Source organism: Aptenodytes forsteri, unplaced genomic scaffold (genome assembly GCF_000699145.1).
Source record: "Aptenodytes forsteri isolate BGI_AS27 unplaced genomic scaffold, ASM69914v1 Scaffold278, whole genome shotgun sequence".
In the NCBI taxonomy this organism is placed as follows: domain Eukaryota; kingdom Metazoa; phylum Chordata; class Aves; order Sphenisciformes; family Spheniscidae; genus Aptenodytes; species Aptenodytes forsteri.
This window is the reverse complement of record NW_008795907.1, coordinates 3,483,966-3,498,708: the sequence shown is the minus strand read 5'-3', so window position 1 is coordinate 3,498,708 and position 14,743 is coordinate 3,483,966. Positions and strand designations below refer to the sequence as shown.

The 14,743-nt window shown below is 42.7% G+C and overlaps 2 protein-coding genes across 2 annotated transcripts in view; both read left to right on the top strand.

Annotated features, from left to right (window-relative positions):
* Positions 1-728: 728 nt before the first annotated feature.
* LOC103903155 (vitamin K-dependent protein C) lies at positions 729-8,791 on the top strand. Its single transcript, XM_009284299.2, has 9 exons — positions 729-750; positions 980-1,063; positions 1,449-1,609; positions 2,592-2,616; positions 3,167-3,277; positions 3,996-4,136; positions 4,499-4,608; positions 5,582-5,699; positions 8,223-8,791. Exons 2-9 carry the CDS (start codon positions 997-999, stop codon positions 8,789-8,791), a joined length of 1,302 nt encoding a protein of 433 aa, XP_009282574.1. The 5' UTR covers positions 729-750; positions 980-996.
* Positions 8,792-11,502: 2,711 nt separating this feature from the next.
* Positions 11,503-14,743, top strand: part of LOC103903186 (coagulation factor IX) — an 11,080-nt gene continuing 7,839 nt past the window's right edge. The window contains exons 1-3 of the mRNA XM_019473402.1: positions 11,503-11,651; positions 13,490-13,650; positions 14,513-14,537. Coding sequence (XP_019328947.1) covers positions 11,567-11,651; positions 13,490-13,650; positions 14,513-14,537 — 271 coding nt within the window. The 5' untranslated portion in view covers positions 11,503-11,566. The remainder of the gene's footprint in view (positions 11,652-13,489; positions 13,651-14,512; positions 14,538-14,743) is intronic.

Below are 14,743 nucleotides of genomic sequence, written 5' to 3'. Positions count from 1 at the left end.
AAAACTTCTGAAAAGGATTGCAGTTTTTCTCTAAAATGTTTAATATTGAAAATTTAATAGAAGATTTTGTGCTGATGAGAGCTAATCCAGTACACCAAAAGATGCAGCATGCTGGTACAAGCTTCTTGCCCTGCCTCCTCACAGCAGGCAGCTGATGGGGCAGGCACTGCCTGCTCATGGCTGTAAGGGGGGTTAGTTGCCTTGGCTGTTTTGTGGTGGAACCTTTGATGAGAAAGTAAGGTGGGAGGACTCTTAAAAAGAGCAATATGTGTCCCTTTTGGGTGATTGTGTGCTGTGAGAAAGTGGTAGGATCTCAAGACACCTCAGCACTGGGTGGTTACGCTTACAAACTGAATATAACTATTTCTACTTGCTAGAGAATCAAAAGAAAAACACATTTGAAAAAGGCAGAGTGGATGCCTCAGCTGTTTCACTTTTCTCCTGCATGCAGGTAAATTGTCAAGCTCCCCCTGAGCACTGTTTGTTTAATGACTAAAAAGAAAGCACTTCATGTCACTCCAAAGAGTAAATATCTGAAGTTATGGATTAACTAAGTTCCAGCAGAGCTCATGACGGAAGAATAGATCACGCTGATTCACACTGAATAAAGCAGTAAGTGCTTCAAAAGTATTGTATCCTTTGGGATTTCAAAGTACAGCTTGCTTTAATGAAGCATAAAGCTTGTCAAAAATGTCCGGTGACAAGGGGAGGATGTCGGGGCAGACAAGAAGTGTTCTGGGGGAGCTGCTGGTGGGTTAAAGGGAACTAGCAAACCAGCCTGGAGGGCCTCTAATGAACGGCCGCTTTGGAGCTGGAATCAGAGTGTCACGGCACAACACAGCATTCAGCGAGGGAGCTGCTCTGAGAAAAACAAGTGAAGGAGCTAGCTGAGCTGTCTGAATAGAAACTGTCTGCAGCACGGGGGTTGTGCTGCAGCTCAGCAGTATGCTCCCCTTCACACCTACCTTCTCTTCTTTAGGTGACTTCTGCTGCAATATGTGGAAGCTCGTCACCATAGGGGTGCTGCTGGCTGCCTGCTGTTCACGAGTCTGTAGTACCTCAAGTAAGTTTTCATTTTAGAGATACCCTTCACGCTCTTCCAGTCACTGCAAGTGCATTTCCTATTCCTCTGTCAGTCACAGGGAGTGGCTGGAATCGTTCCCATTAACGGGGTTTGAATTCCTCTAGCAGAGGTTCACAGACACAGTGCTGGGCTGTGATGGCTGCCTGGTCACAGCCCCCATGAGCCCTGCGAGCTGAGTGTCACAGAGCAGAGGCTGGAGCTTGCTTCTGCAGCATAGCACTGACAGCCCATGGTTTCTAGGGCAGGCTCTCTTGCTGTGCTAGAGAGAGGGGCTAGTGTTCTGATAAGTGTCCTTTGGGAAGGACCACTACCAGTTTTCAGCCAGCTTTTTTCCCAGCTTGTGCTTTCACATTTTTGCTTCCAGTATTTTACAGCAATAAAGATGCAAACCAAGTCCTGAAAATCCAGAAGCGGGCAAACTCTTTTCTGGAGGAGCTCAAACCGGGCTCTGTGGAGCATGAGTGCATTGAAGAGCGGTGTGACTTTGAGGAGGCCAGTGAGATATTTGAAACGAAGGAAGCAACAGTAAGGGTTTTTTTTAAGGATGAATGTGGGACTTAACCAATTAATTGTTTGTTTTCTTAAAGTATTGCAATCCAGGACATAGGAGATCTTGCTGTCAGCACTGAACATGCATCACTTCTGACTCCTAAGGTGTAGGCATGGTTTTGAATGTAATTGCGTTACGGTGATTGTCAAGTTACCACCTGCATGGGCCATAAAACTTCGCTGCTCACGCATGACCCACCTGACCTAATTGTGAGGTTTAGGTCCCAGCCAGGTAATCCCAATCCCTGCTTGACCCTGTTGGCTATTCTTGCTGTGACTGAGTTTTTCCCAGTCCTTCCAGTCCTTTGCCCTCTGTTGTCCATTCGCCAGCTCTGGCTGCCTTTCACTGTATCTCCCCAGTCTCCCACCTGTGCCTGACAAACATTTCTCTTACCACTAGGTCCTCTCTCCTTCTCCAAACTTCATGTTTTCAATTGGACACTACCTTTATTGTCAACGTCACTGATTCTTGCCTCTTTCCACACCCAGTCATTGTGTTGGCTTGGACTTTTTCTTATTGCATTAAGCAGAGTAGGCTCTCTACATAGGATGAACCAGTCCTTGCTGTCCCTCAGACCCCAGAGTGGAGTGGGGTCTGTCTTCACAATGCCCACGTTTTGTCTAACTGGGCACAAAAGAATTGTGCACTCAACAATACAGGTGACTTGGCAGTAAGTGACAAGAAAATAGAGAAGCTGTGGGGATATTGAGGGGTTGTGGTGCTGGTGGGTCTGCAAGCAGGGCAGGGGGATCTGTGCTGAGTACGGGCAATACATGAATGTCCAAGTTGGCCAGTTTTGTTGGTTTGTAGCGCCAGTCACTACACTGTCAAGAAGAATGAGACCGATGCTGTTGACTGAGGTGTTGTGCTCTGTTGGCCAAGACCATGATACACTTTAAATCCCTCACTTGTTAAAAATCTGCTTCTAGCCTTAATGTAAGTTTTGTTTCTCCACAGCGAAATTTTTGGAGCAAGTATGTAGGTAAGTAAAAGACTTTTCCTAATCACTTCTCTGTTTCCTCAAGAATAAGTAGTACTCAGCCTTCCTGCTGCCATGTATCACATACTGATTCAAATTCTCGTTCTCTTATATGGAGTGTGCAAAGAATGTTTTCCTGTCCTATCATACAAGCAATCTTCCTAAAAAACTTGAGGTGCATCTGTGCCTATCATCAGTCGTCTCCCCAGAGCTAAGGCACTGGTCAAAAGTGCTCTCTGATGCTCTAACCCTGCCTGATGTGGTCCAAAGAGGAGCCCCACCACTGCTCTTCACTTCTGCAGTAAACTGCCTCTCCCTGTCTGCCTCAGGTTTTGCTCTTTCTTCCCCTTCTGCCCACTCCACTCACTCTGCAGCTGTAATTCAGAAGCCAAACAAATGCCCTTGTCTCTGGGCTAGCACCACGGACGTATTACCATTCGGTGGCAGAAACCGCGGGTGATGCTTAGGAATCTGGAGAGGGTCTGTTCGTGTTAATGTTTGATCTGTGAGCTCTGTATGATTCAGGGACTGAGTTTTCCTGCCTCTGTTTCAGATGGAGATCAGTGTGACCCACAGCCTTGTTCCAATGGGAACTGCAAGGACGATATTGGAAAATTTTCCTGCATTTGTAACAAAGGCTGGGAGGGGGTTTTGTGCAATTATGGTAATGCTGCCTTTAATCCACTATAAAATAACATTCTTTGTGACAGAGATCTCTGTGTAATAGGGATCAACACTTTTGTCATTGCACAGTATACTCGCTTTCTTTACTAATGTGATTTCTCTTTTGCTTCATGATGTGGTAAAAGAACTATCTGTGCTTATCTAAAGCAAAATGAATTTTGTGTTGCCATGGGAGAGGTTTGGAGATCTGAGATATCTAAATTTTACAGAAATACTGGGAATAATTCTGTAAAGCAGGGTTTTGAGTTACTTTAGAACTATGAGTACAGGGATGATGGTGGGGTTTTTTACAATATAGGAAAAAACAATCCACTGCAAATATTTGATTGTCATCACTGTGACAATTTCTTCCTTGGACAAAAGCTGGATAGCGTATTTAGGGATGAGGATGTATGTCATGTATCATCAACACTTTGCACTGTCTGACTTGCACTCAGTGCAGATGAATTTTCTGTTCTCCAGACTACCTGCCCTGACAGTAATCTCTGTTTTCTCCATCTCCCCACTTGCGTTATTTTGCACCAAGGTCTGTTTGCTGTCTCAGAGCCCGAGTGCCATTAAAACCCACAACTGTCATCCCAAATCCATTGTCAGCTGTTGCTCACTTGAATCATGATGTCATTTTGCCACTTTACCTTCCTGTGACTCTTTGGCTTTCCAACTTCTCATGTCTCTCTTGCTGTTCATTTTTTCCGTAGAGGTCAAATACACCAACTGTTCTGTCAATAATGGAGGATGTGAACATTTCTGTAGGGATGACCCTGTCAACCAGTGCCGCTCTTGCAGCTGTGCGTCTGGGTATCAGTTGATGAATGACCATACCATGTGCAAGCCTGTAGGTAAGAGGAGGATGTTCGTAGTCCAGATTCGACAGAGGATTATTCAAACATGAAGTAAGAGGGTTTTATGGGAGAGTTGTCTGCCGTGCACTTTGTACTAGTTTTCAAAACATCCATTCCATGCAGAGTAACTGCCTGCATTTCCCAACTCCATACCCACTTTATGGCCTTTAATCTGTGTTTGCCTCATGGAGACATACAGGGGAATCAGGAAACTGCATCTTCTGCAAAGCATTGAGGGAATTCCATGAAGCCACTGAATAGTATTGCCTAGGTTAGAGAGACAGAGGGAATGCTTTAGAAAGAGGTTTTGTATTGGGTGATCTGGTCTTTGCTAGTTAACCTCTCTGCATCTCCTGTAGTGGAGTTCCCCTGTGGAAGAGTGAAAATGTACTACATTGAAGCCAAAGCAGGATTCAACGTTCGGCTCATTGAGGGAAAAGTAGGAAGAAGGGGAGACAGCCCTTGGCAGGTAAGGAGAAAAGAGTTTTTAACCACAAATAGTTCAGGCTCTTCCTGAACACCTCTGCCTGCCTAGCTGCTCCAGAAAGGCTCCTACGTTACTAGTGGTGGTGTGACGTGAAGCTAAGATTCCCTTAGCTTAGCCTTTCCAAAAGCAACCCAAAAGTTGGAGTAACAGGAAAAAATAGTTTATTATCTGTTAGGACTCTTGACCTTGTCACTGTTGCCAAGTTTTTTACCTTACCTTGCCAACAATGTCAGGAGAGAGGATAGTGATGACACTTACCTACTCTGTTGCTCCATTCTGGGGAAGGCCACTTAATCACTGCAGCTCGTGCTGTGTGATGCATGCCTCAGCTACTGTAACAGCCTTCTGGTGGGAGTGTGAGGTAGTCTTCTCGCCCTTTCTGCATGGATCTGTTCTTACAAGCCTCATCTGTCATGAGTTCAAGTTAGCAGATATAATCAGCAAAATATGCCATAGCTTTACAGAGCAGGTTGGGACATCACAGAGAAAGGGGAGACCTCGCAGAGCTTATCGGGGAACTAGTGAATGCATATAATCAGGGCCTAGTTCTCTTTGACATTAAAGGCCCTTTTACACCGTAGCATGAGAGTTGCAGGCTGAGATGACGCACTGTCTCTGGTGTGCTGTGGACACAAGAATAATCCCCTCATTTGAGCTCTGTGTTTCAAAGCTTTGAAGTACCGAATTGCTTCTTGGCAGTGACCAGCATCGTCCCATGCTGATTTGGATGAAGCCAGCCCTCATTCAGGAAGAATATTCAAAACTTTTTTGTAGGTGTTCCACAGAGACCTTATTCATAGTACTTTTGTCCCACTGTAGAGCTTTGGCTTCAATGAATGTGACATGCTTTGGTGCTTGATGCGTCTGGGCATTTTGCAACCACAAAGAAGAATGTGTACAATATTTTGTAAGCCATGCTCCATGCAGTGTCAGACCTCTCTTTTTTCTGTTTCAGATTATGCTGCAAAATAGCAAAGGGAAATTTCTGTGTGGGGGTGTTCTCATCCATCCATCTTGGGTCCTAACGGCAGCACACTGCACTGAGGCAGAAGAGGGACTCAAAGTAAGACTTGGTATGGAAAAAAAGTCTGTCCCTGTTTTTTTAAATGTAACTGTTTCATTCCCAAGGTTTATCATCTCAGGAGAAACACTAGCAGGTTATGAAGGCAAAAGTCCTTCTTGGTTGTAGGAGTAGGTTGTCTAGGAAGTATTTAATATGCGCCTTAGCACAAAACAAAAAAGTTTTGTAAGAATCTGATTTCATTTGAGCCACTATCAACCTTACTATGGAAGTGAACTGATGTCTTCTGAGCGCTGCTGCTTGTCTATAAAGTAGAAAGACTCGGTCTCTTCTGCTTGTGTTTTTCTGGTGATGAAAATACTCAAGGTCATCCCAATACTGAAAAAAAAGTCTTGATCACAGGAGGAGAATGTCACAGTGCCTCTTCCTGCCTTTTCATACATTTGAACACCATTACTTAAGTGAATTTCAGTAGAGAAGGAGGAGAGGTGCTGTGGAATGGCAACACTGCCTTTACTGGCACTGCTGCTCTTAAGCATGAGAAAATCTATGTCAAGTACACTACTGCTCCTGAATCAACAGACAAAAATAATTAGTGTTCTGTTCACACTTAAGTAGAATTTTTTTTTTATTAGTGTTTTCTATCTACCGTTGGTGACAGAGGCATAACAGCTCAACTGCTTTCTTTCTCTGTTAGTGAAAAGATAGGTTGTTCCCAGTAATTGTGGAAAGTCTTGCAAATACATTGTCTGTATTTGTACAGACATGTACTCAGGACACAGGTCATGGCCATGCTTGTATACAGAGCATGTGAAGCCTAGCAGAAAGTATGCTCCTATACAACTAAACTGCATTCCTCAGAGGAGATGATCTGACAGTGTTTGAGTCCAGAGTTATTTCTTGAGGCTTAAAGCAGAGTTTTGTATCTGTGAAGACAGGAATAAACCGCTGCCCCTTATCTGCCAGTCAGCCCCCAGCCACAGCAGCTGCAGAGTGGGTAGCAAGGAAATGTGCTCCAAGGGTGCTACGGACACTGTTGTCACAAAGAAGAGAGGTCGTGATAGCAGAAAAAAACAGATTTGTGAGTCTTGGCTGGATAATGGCAAGTTCTTCAGGCTCTGGTACTACTTAATACACGTCAGAGCAGTTTCAGTCATCTGCTGTCTGCTGTGGCCATGTATGAAATGTCCATCGGCTGTCTGCAGAAGAGCAAGAAGAGATACTCAGAAATAATTGGTCTGGAAGTCCAAGATCCGAAGCTGGACTTAAGGGCTCTTTTGAGAATCCGTTTCTGGAACTACTGTGGATCATAAAGTCCCTACGCTTAGAGACACTGACTCTTTACAGAAAAAAACCCAAACAGCTGCAATACCTCATTGACAGGCTCAAGCACAGGGGAGCTTACACTGAAGCAAGTGACTTCAGAAGACCTTGGTCACACAAATACAGAGCAACTTGGCTTTAGAGTTTGTGTCTGGAGGGATTCAAATAAGACTGAAAGAAGGCAAAAGTTAATGGGGTGGTGGGGAAACAAATTTGAAGGGTGGTGTTGTGAAGCACACATTTGAATAGGTGGTAATAAAGAGCAACTTCCAACTCACAGAGAGACTGAGAAGGAAAGGACGCTTCCGTCACATACTTGCAGCATGGGCAGAGGTGAGGTGTCAGCCTGGATGTCCTGCCACCTCGTGTGCTTGGATGTGTGCCTGCCTACAGCTTGAATGTGCATAATGGATAGTTCTCCAAAGAAGTGTTTTTATCAAGTACATACTGAAGTAGGCCTTGATATGAAGCTTAAATTAACCAAGAGCACAGTTCAGAAATGTGACAGCCACTGGTAATTATTCTTGGGGCTACCTCTTCACTACCTGTCAGAGAGATCTGTTTCTGTCTTTTCCAGTGTATCACAAGTGACTTGTTCTTGCCTATCTGTCCCTTTTCAACTTAGTTTCCTGCTTACAGTTCCATAACTGCTTGGCCCACAAAGTGGCCATGATCATGTAGCACAAATAATAACTGAGAAGTCTTAAGTAGTGAAAAATTCCTTAAAATACAGATGTAGGATTTCAGAAAGGAATAGCCTTACCAGTCAGTCATCTTTATCTTATAAATCGTGAAGTTCAGTCATTCAGGCACTGGTTATACAGCATAAAGCTCGTGTACTGTTGTAAATGTCTTGCTTTGCTGTATGCTTGCTCTCCCAGCTTTTAGTGCTGACTCCAAGAAGATTGTTTTCCTCCTAAAGAAGATCTCTCAAGTTGCACAAGTGTACTGTAATATCAACACAACAGGGCAATACATAGGCATTTCAGTTTCTCACCTGATGAGCATACCTCTAAGGTACTAATTCATTTAGTACTGTATGTATTCATGATTCAGGTAAATATGGAAAGTTTACAGATTTGTCCACCTAGTAAGAACACTGTTAACCTATAACATAAAATGAACAAATGTCTATATTACAAGGGAAGTAAAAACGTGAAGTACAGTCCTAAAGCCCAATGTAATCCAGATGCCTTGGTGTTCAAGGTGAAGGAAGGTTCGGTTGCATCTGTCATCTTGTTTGCTCTTCCAGGTAAATTCCACCGTCTCCGTACTGAGGCAGACGAGCAAACCATTTGGGTTGATAAATGTGTGAGCCACGAAAATTACACCAAGGAGACCTCCGATAATGACATAGCCATGCTGCACTTGGCTGAGCCCGTGATGTATAACAAATACATGCTCCCTATCTGTCTTCCCACCCGCGACCTGGCAGAACAGGAGCTGACAAGAAGTGGGAAGCAGATGGTGGTAACTGGCTGGGGCAGCACAAGTGATGTTAAAAGCAATTATTCTACTTTCCTCAGTTATATTCAAATCCCCATGGTTCCCCGAAACGAGTGTGCCCAGGCGATGAGATTTGCTATCTCTGACAACATGCTGTGTGCTGGGAGCCTAGGAGACAAAAAAGATTCCTGCAGTGGGGACAGCGGAGGCCCTATGATCACTGAATATAAGGATACTTGGTTTTTGGTAGGACTGGTGAGCTGGGGTGAAGGCTGTGGAAGTAGGGAGAAATTTGGAGTCTACACCAAAGTTAGTCAGTATCTTGAGTGGATCCAGCACCACATAGATGAGATGTCAGCTTCTTGGAAGGGCTGATTCCGAGCATCTGGAATATTGTGACGATGTGCTAGTGACGGTATGCAGTGTAATGTACTGTCAGATCTTCAGTATTAAATATTGAGTATATATTAACCTTGTGTACTGTTTTCCTTGGTACCTATTTTTTTTATGTCTTTTTTTTTTTCTTTTTTACATTGTTTACATTGGTTAGTTTCTGGGTTATGTTTATTTGTAGCATGGTCCTACTTAGGCCTTACAGGCAAGAAATAATACCCTGTTACTCTGAGGTGTTGTACAGCACTGTAGAAAACAAGATAGTCCATGGTCAGACGACTCCATCTTTGAAGTGTAAAATGACTGAATTGGTTGGGGCAGGGGGCGGGAAGGGACAGAGAAAAGTGTTTTAAAAATCAACGTAGTGATACAGTTCTGTCATTTCAGCTTTACGCTAACATATTATCCACAGTAACTGTTTTGGTTTGCTCTGTATTTGTATAGTTTTTCTTTCAACACAATGAAATATTAATAATATCGTCACTGCCTCCACTCATTCACATCTTGCTCCGTTGCTCACAGATTAAGCTGATTCAGCAGGTCACTAGAACTTCTCTGTATTTTCTATTCCTTGCACACTTGATGCCTGATTTTACCCCCCCAGACTTCCTTAAAAGTCAATGGGAATTCTGCTATTACTAAAAAAAAAAGAGGTTTAATTCCAAGCTTTCATATGCTCTATTTATCCTATGGTCTGTAAATCTCTTCTAATTAGCAAGCTAAGCAAACACTTTTGTTCATTCCTATTCTAGTGAATGCAATCAGCTGCAGTCTATGTTAACATTACTAATACTTACTGATAAATATATGTGTGTGCATGTGTTTGCATCTGTATCTATATGTCTGTGTGTATGTCAGTAGAGAAAAAAAACATAGCACCAATAAGTTAATAGGAAGTAGCAATAGTCAAAATGAAGTTTAATAGAATCACAATTTATGCTTGTTTTTAATCTTAGCACTTAAGCCTACTAAATATAATTAATCTTATAGAAAAAAAGGTGAAACCAACTCTGGTGTAATGATACGTGTTTCCAACATCTCAGTCAGGATTTGGACCCATATTTGGATCAGTGAAGAACGTCAGTCTGCTCTTGTGATGAGATTGTTAAATGAAAAAAACATCAGGTACAACAAAATTGTAGTGGAATTTGTAAGAAATTTAATATGCTGTCAGCAAAGAGGTTTAATACCTCTTAAACTTGTGGACTTAGTCTTGTTGACTTACAAGCTGCTTACATGCTTATTAAGCAAGTGCTGAAGTCAATTCATGCATAAAAGAAGGAACAGTTGGGCTAAGGGCTTCATGTTGGAGGTAAGCTGAAACTGAAGTCAGCCATCTCTCTGTGTCGCTGTCTCTGTCTCTCTTTTCCTCTTTTTTCCCCTCGCCTTTTTTATTTGGGACTGGATTTAAGGATCAATGAATGTTAAAGAATAATGCTTTAAACAGCAGCCTTCCAGCCAGGGCCTGCACCAAGAATACGTGCTTCTGAGAAGGCTGAGGCTGCAAGACATCTTGAACTACAAGGAAAAACATTATTGTGTTCAAAGCCAGTAAAACATGCGTCTAATTAAAGGCAGAAATCTTAATGTCAGTGAATAGCTGTGACTACTACAGAGCAATATTTGCCTTCCTGCAGGTGACTGCTATGGATCTTCCTACACACTCACAGCTCTGCATATTTCAACAGATGTTTACAGAGCAGCTTGTGTATTTTCTGGATCAGTTGGTCTTACCTACTGAAAGATGATGGAGTGTCAGAAATCTTCTCTTAAAAATTCCAAATTTTCCTGAAGAAAATTGTTGCAAAGAAGTAGCTTTTATTGTTGGACGATGTTTTTAAGGATTTTTTTTTTTTATTAAATACACACATGTATGTGTGTAGAAACAGACACACAATTTTCTTCTGATTTTGGATTGCAAATGTGTTTCATAGAATCCAGAAGGTTGTCTCTCTGTCAATATTTGTGACTGGTTAATGATTAACCTCTTGACCTCATGGCTGTTCCTTGGTGTACTCCAAATCTCCTGTCTTCCCCTAAAAAAAATAAAGAGAAAAGTGAGTATAATTGCGTGGTTCTGTGTAAAGTGAATGCATTCTGGATCCTGTGTTTTTGGAAAACGACACAGAGAGCAGAGAGGTATGTGCTGTTGAATCTTGGTAAATTATTTAGCCTGGGAAGGTAATATGAAGAAATAAAAGCTTCTCTCTTCTGACTTTCACTGCCAGGTATGTGGTGGATGGTTTCCTCATTGAGGTTTGCGCATGCGGTCTTACTTGACAAGACCATCAGTAACTACACAGCAGCCGCCGTCATTAGCAACTGCTGGCTGAAGAGTGCAGCTCAGACGTCGGTCTGGATCCTTCACAGTTTAAACAAGGCTGTCGCTGGAACTGGCTTCTGCTCAATTTGAGCCTGATCCATGCCTCCCATGTTCATCATAGCGTTTTTATTACTTCTGTGGGCTTTGGATCAGACCCTGCACCACATCCTGGGCTAGGTCAATCTCTGCACGTTGCCTTGTGAACTATTGGGATTCCTGTGGTAGTGTGCAGCATCGGTGTGACTTGGAGAAACAATGGAAATAGATCAAAATGAACTGGGTAGAATTTGCTTTCTTTCTCCCTTCTTTTGTCCTCTTGGTTCTATTTCTTCGTCTTTTTTGCAGGCTAATTCACCCTTGTTTTTGTGATAAAATAGCAATTTCATTCTTCTTTTCCCTCTGAAGGAAGTCAGCAGGAAGTCGGAGTATTCTGAATGCTTACTAAAATGGAGAGCAGTTCCTTACTTGTGATGTTTCTCCTACTGATGTGCTCCATCAACAGCAGCTGTCTGTTTTCCTGTTCAGGTAGGTACTTCTGAATTATGTTTTTAGCTTAATTGTCTTATTGTGACAATCTTGGCATTTGAACTGAAACTGCATACCTTTTCTGAACACAGAGTCCTATGGGTTGAAGAATCACTTCCTGAAATGCACAAGAGAAAAATAAATATTCGTATATGTTTCCAAGAGAAAACAGCCTTTCTTAACTTCCTACTTAGACCACTATCCTGTTGAAAAGTATTCTCCTTGTGATGTTGAACCCAAAATCTGAATTATTTTTGCATGGCAATGTTTTCAAATTTGGGAAGCTAAAATTAGGCACTTTCAACATATGCTCTCAGACCTTATGTTGATTTTACTACAACTGCACAAGGTTTGGAAATGGCTTCAGAGAGCTTTAGAACAGGCGTGAGAATGCACAGGATCTCACAAATCATTATGGCTGTCCTTGCAGAGGAGGAAGAGCAGAAGTAGAACTGGTATCTGCAAACCAGAAGGCTTTACAACAGGCGTATCCTCTATGTGATGGTACTTACAATAGGTAAATCCTTTAAAGATGACCCCAGAACTCAAGGGGTGGTGAAGGGCAATTTCACTGATATAAGTGAAAGAGATTTTTTCCGTTACCAGGCAGTAGGATCTGTCTAAAGCTTTTCTCAGCTAAGAGTTTTTAGTGGCTGTTTCTAATTGCCTAGAAATGAAGCAATTTAATATTATTCTAGAATTTCAGTCATTGCTATAGATACCAATCCTGCAACTGCAAAGAAACGTGTCTTTATGGTCCATCTCCAAAACTGGGTTCTTTGTCAGAGGGTTTTGATTTGTCTAGGACACTAAACCATGACTAGGAAAACAGAGTACTGTTAAATGAACTGCTGTATGAATTCTAGTAGGCTTTGTCAGGATTACAAAGTGAGCTTGCTTCTTAAAACACTTCTTAGCAGCAGTTTTTCACAATCAGATGGATGGGGTTTGGATATAGGGCCACACTTCTGGAGATTTAACAAAAAGTTAAAAACCTCCATCTTCTCTAAATAGTGACTCAGGGCTCAATTCAGTCACTGCACGTAAATGTCTGGAGGTCCTTGAGATGGCGCGTGGTATCAATACATCCACGAGGGCTGAATGAGCCCTCATTTTCCTTCAGAGCATCCTGGCTGGAAAATCCTGGGAGCACTGTGCTTCAGCTAGAGGTGCCATAGCAAAGACTTGCTATGGAGCATCAAGGGGGGATGTGGGGAGGATCTTGCTGCCATATTCCCTCTTCTGGCCACTCCTCCCTTAATTTACTGGGAGTTCTTAAGACATTGTGGTAGGAGGGCAGATAGCTTAGTGAAGCGAAGTTGAGATGAATTAAATGTAAGTACAAAACTGACGCTTTAATGAAGGAGCGGTGTCTGTCCTATTGTGGCCACAGTAGCTACCTGGAAAGCACTGGGTCTCCATTACTGAGTATCTAACAAAGCTGACGCCAAATACAAACCAAACCTCTCCTTTCAGCTTTATTTCCACATGCACACACAGGCAGGCAACTAGTGAATCAGGATGGTTAGGCAGAAAAATATAACCAGCCTCAAAAGAAGCTGCACTACTCAAGAGTCTTGTGGAATAAAAACTTATTTCTGCACTAATCTGCAAGTTTCAGTAGTGGGTCTTTTGATCCACTAAAAGAAAGCTTAAACTACTAGTGTCTTTTGTTGGAACACAGACTAATTTTGTTTTCCTTTGGGCTGTTCACATAGATTCCCTCTCCCCTTCTTTATATTGTTTACTCAACTGAAAGCATGCATGACTGTGACTGTAATGATGCCGGTTTGTTGTCTTCCAATATCAACTGTTCAATTTTGTTTTTCTAGCGTTTATGAGAAAAGACAAAGCACATGAGGTGCTGAAAGTCCATAAACGTGCTAACTATTTTCTGGAAGAGATTCGTCCAGGGAACTTGGAGAGAGAATGCAATGAGGAAAAGTGTTCATTTGAGGAGGCTAAGGAGATCTTCCATTCGCAGGAGAAAACGGTGAGAAACTTTATGTTAGGAAAAATAGAGGAAAGTTAACAGTGAGCTCTAAGTAATCCTTCCCAAGCCACCTGGCACGGCTCTGACAGGTGTGTGCCTATGGATTCTGCAGCTTAGTAGTCAGGATGGATCACTCAAGGCACCTGTGAGATCTCACTTTCTAAGCGAGTGCTCAGTTTGTTGCATAAACATTAAACACAATTCCTTGAAAATATCCAAAACCTGTTTCTGTGAGAGCCTCAATCCAGCAGCGTGATTCTGACATTTTCAGAGGCCACTTGCTTGATCAGACCCCTCCAAACACAGAGGAGGAGCGCCTCATTCCCAGGGCCCGATAGCGTCCAGCTGGGAAGCAGGGCTGCAGGCATTCTGCCGGGGAACTTCTGCTGAAGCAGGAGTTTGAACTGCAATTTTAAATAGAGGTTAAATATAATTTCTTTTGTATCTAGCCCGAGTTGCTTAGGTGATGTCTTCCTTAGCAGGTAGTGCAGCACAGTAGGAATGTCTCTTCAGAGCGAAGCAGTTGGTGCTGAGGACCTTGCATTGACACGTTTTGGGCGGGGGGGAGGTGTCACTTGAAACTCGTAGGCTGGTGCCTTAGATCCTTTTTTATGGATCTAAGCTTTCAGTTTAATTTTCATTCCAATACAACCCCGTTTATGCACTCTGTGGCTGCTCCATGATGCAAACGAAAGCGAGCTGCATGGTGATGATCAGATCTGCTCTGAGAATGTATTTTATGGTTCTAATCAAAATGTTAATTTACGTGCACCCTAAAAAAAACAGTTTTCTAAATTACATCTTCAGTAACCAATGTGATCACTTACTGACAGTTTTCTCCATTTGTGATTTCTTCTTGCAGATGGAGTTTTGGTTCAATTACAAAGGTAGGTAAAAAAGGAATTCTTAAAAAAATCTATTTCTCGTGTCCCTTCTGGGTACAAAGAATTATGCACCTCGAATACTGTGTTCAGTTTTGGGCCCCTCACTACAAGAAGGACGTCGAGGTGCTGGAGCGTGTCCAGAGAAGGGCAATGAGGCTGGTGAGGGGTCTGGAGAACAAGTCTTATGAGGAGCGGCTGAGGGAACTGGG

Bases quoted from the DNA above. Each gene is read 5' to 3' on its own strand.
- LOC103903155 (XM_009284299.2), top strand. From the start codon at position 997: ATGTGGAAGCTCGTCACCATAGGGGTGCTGCTGGCTGCCTGCTGTTCA. The intron at 1,610-2,591 runs GTAAGGGTTTTT...GTTTCTCCACAG, and splicing joins TTGAAACGAAGGAAGCAACA to CGAAATTTTTGGAGCAAGTA. The intron at 4,609-5,581 runs GTAAGGAGAAAA...TTTCTGTTTCAG, and splicing joins GGGGAGACAGCCCTTGGCAG to ATTATGCTGCAAAATAGCAA.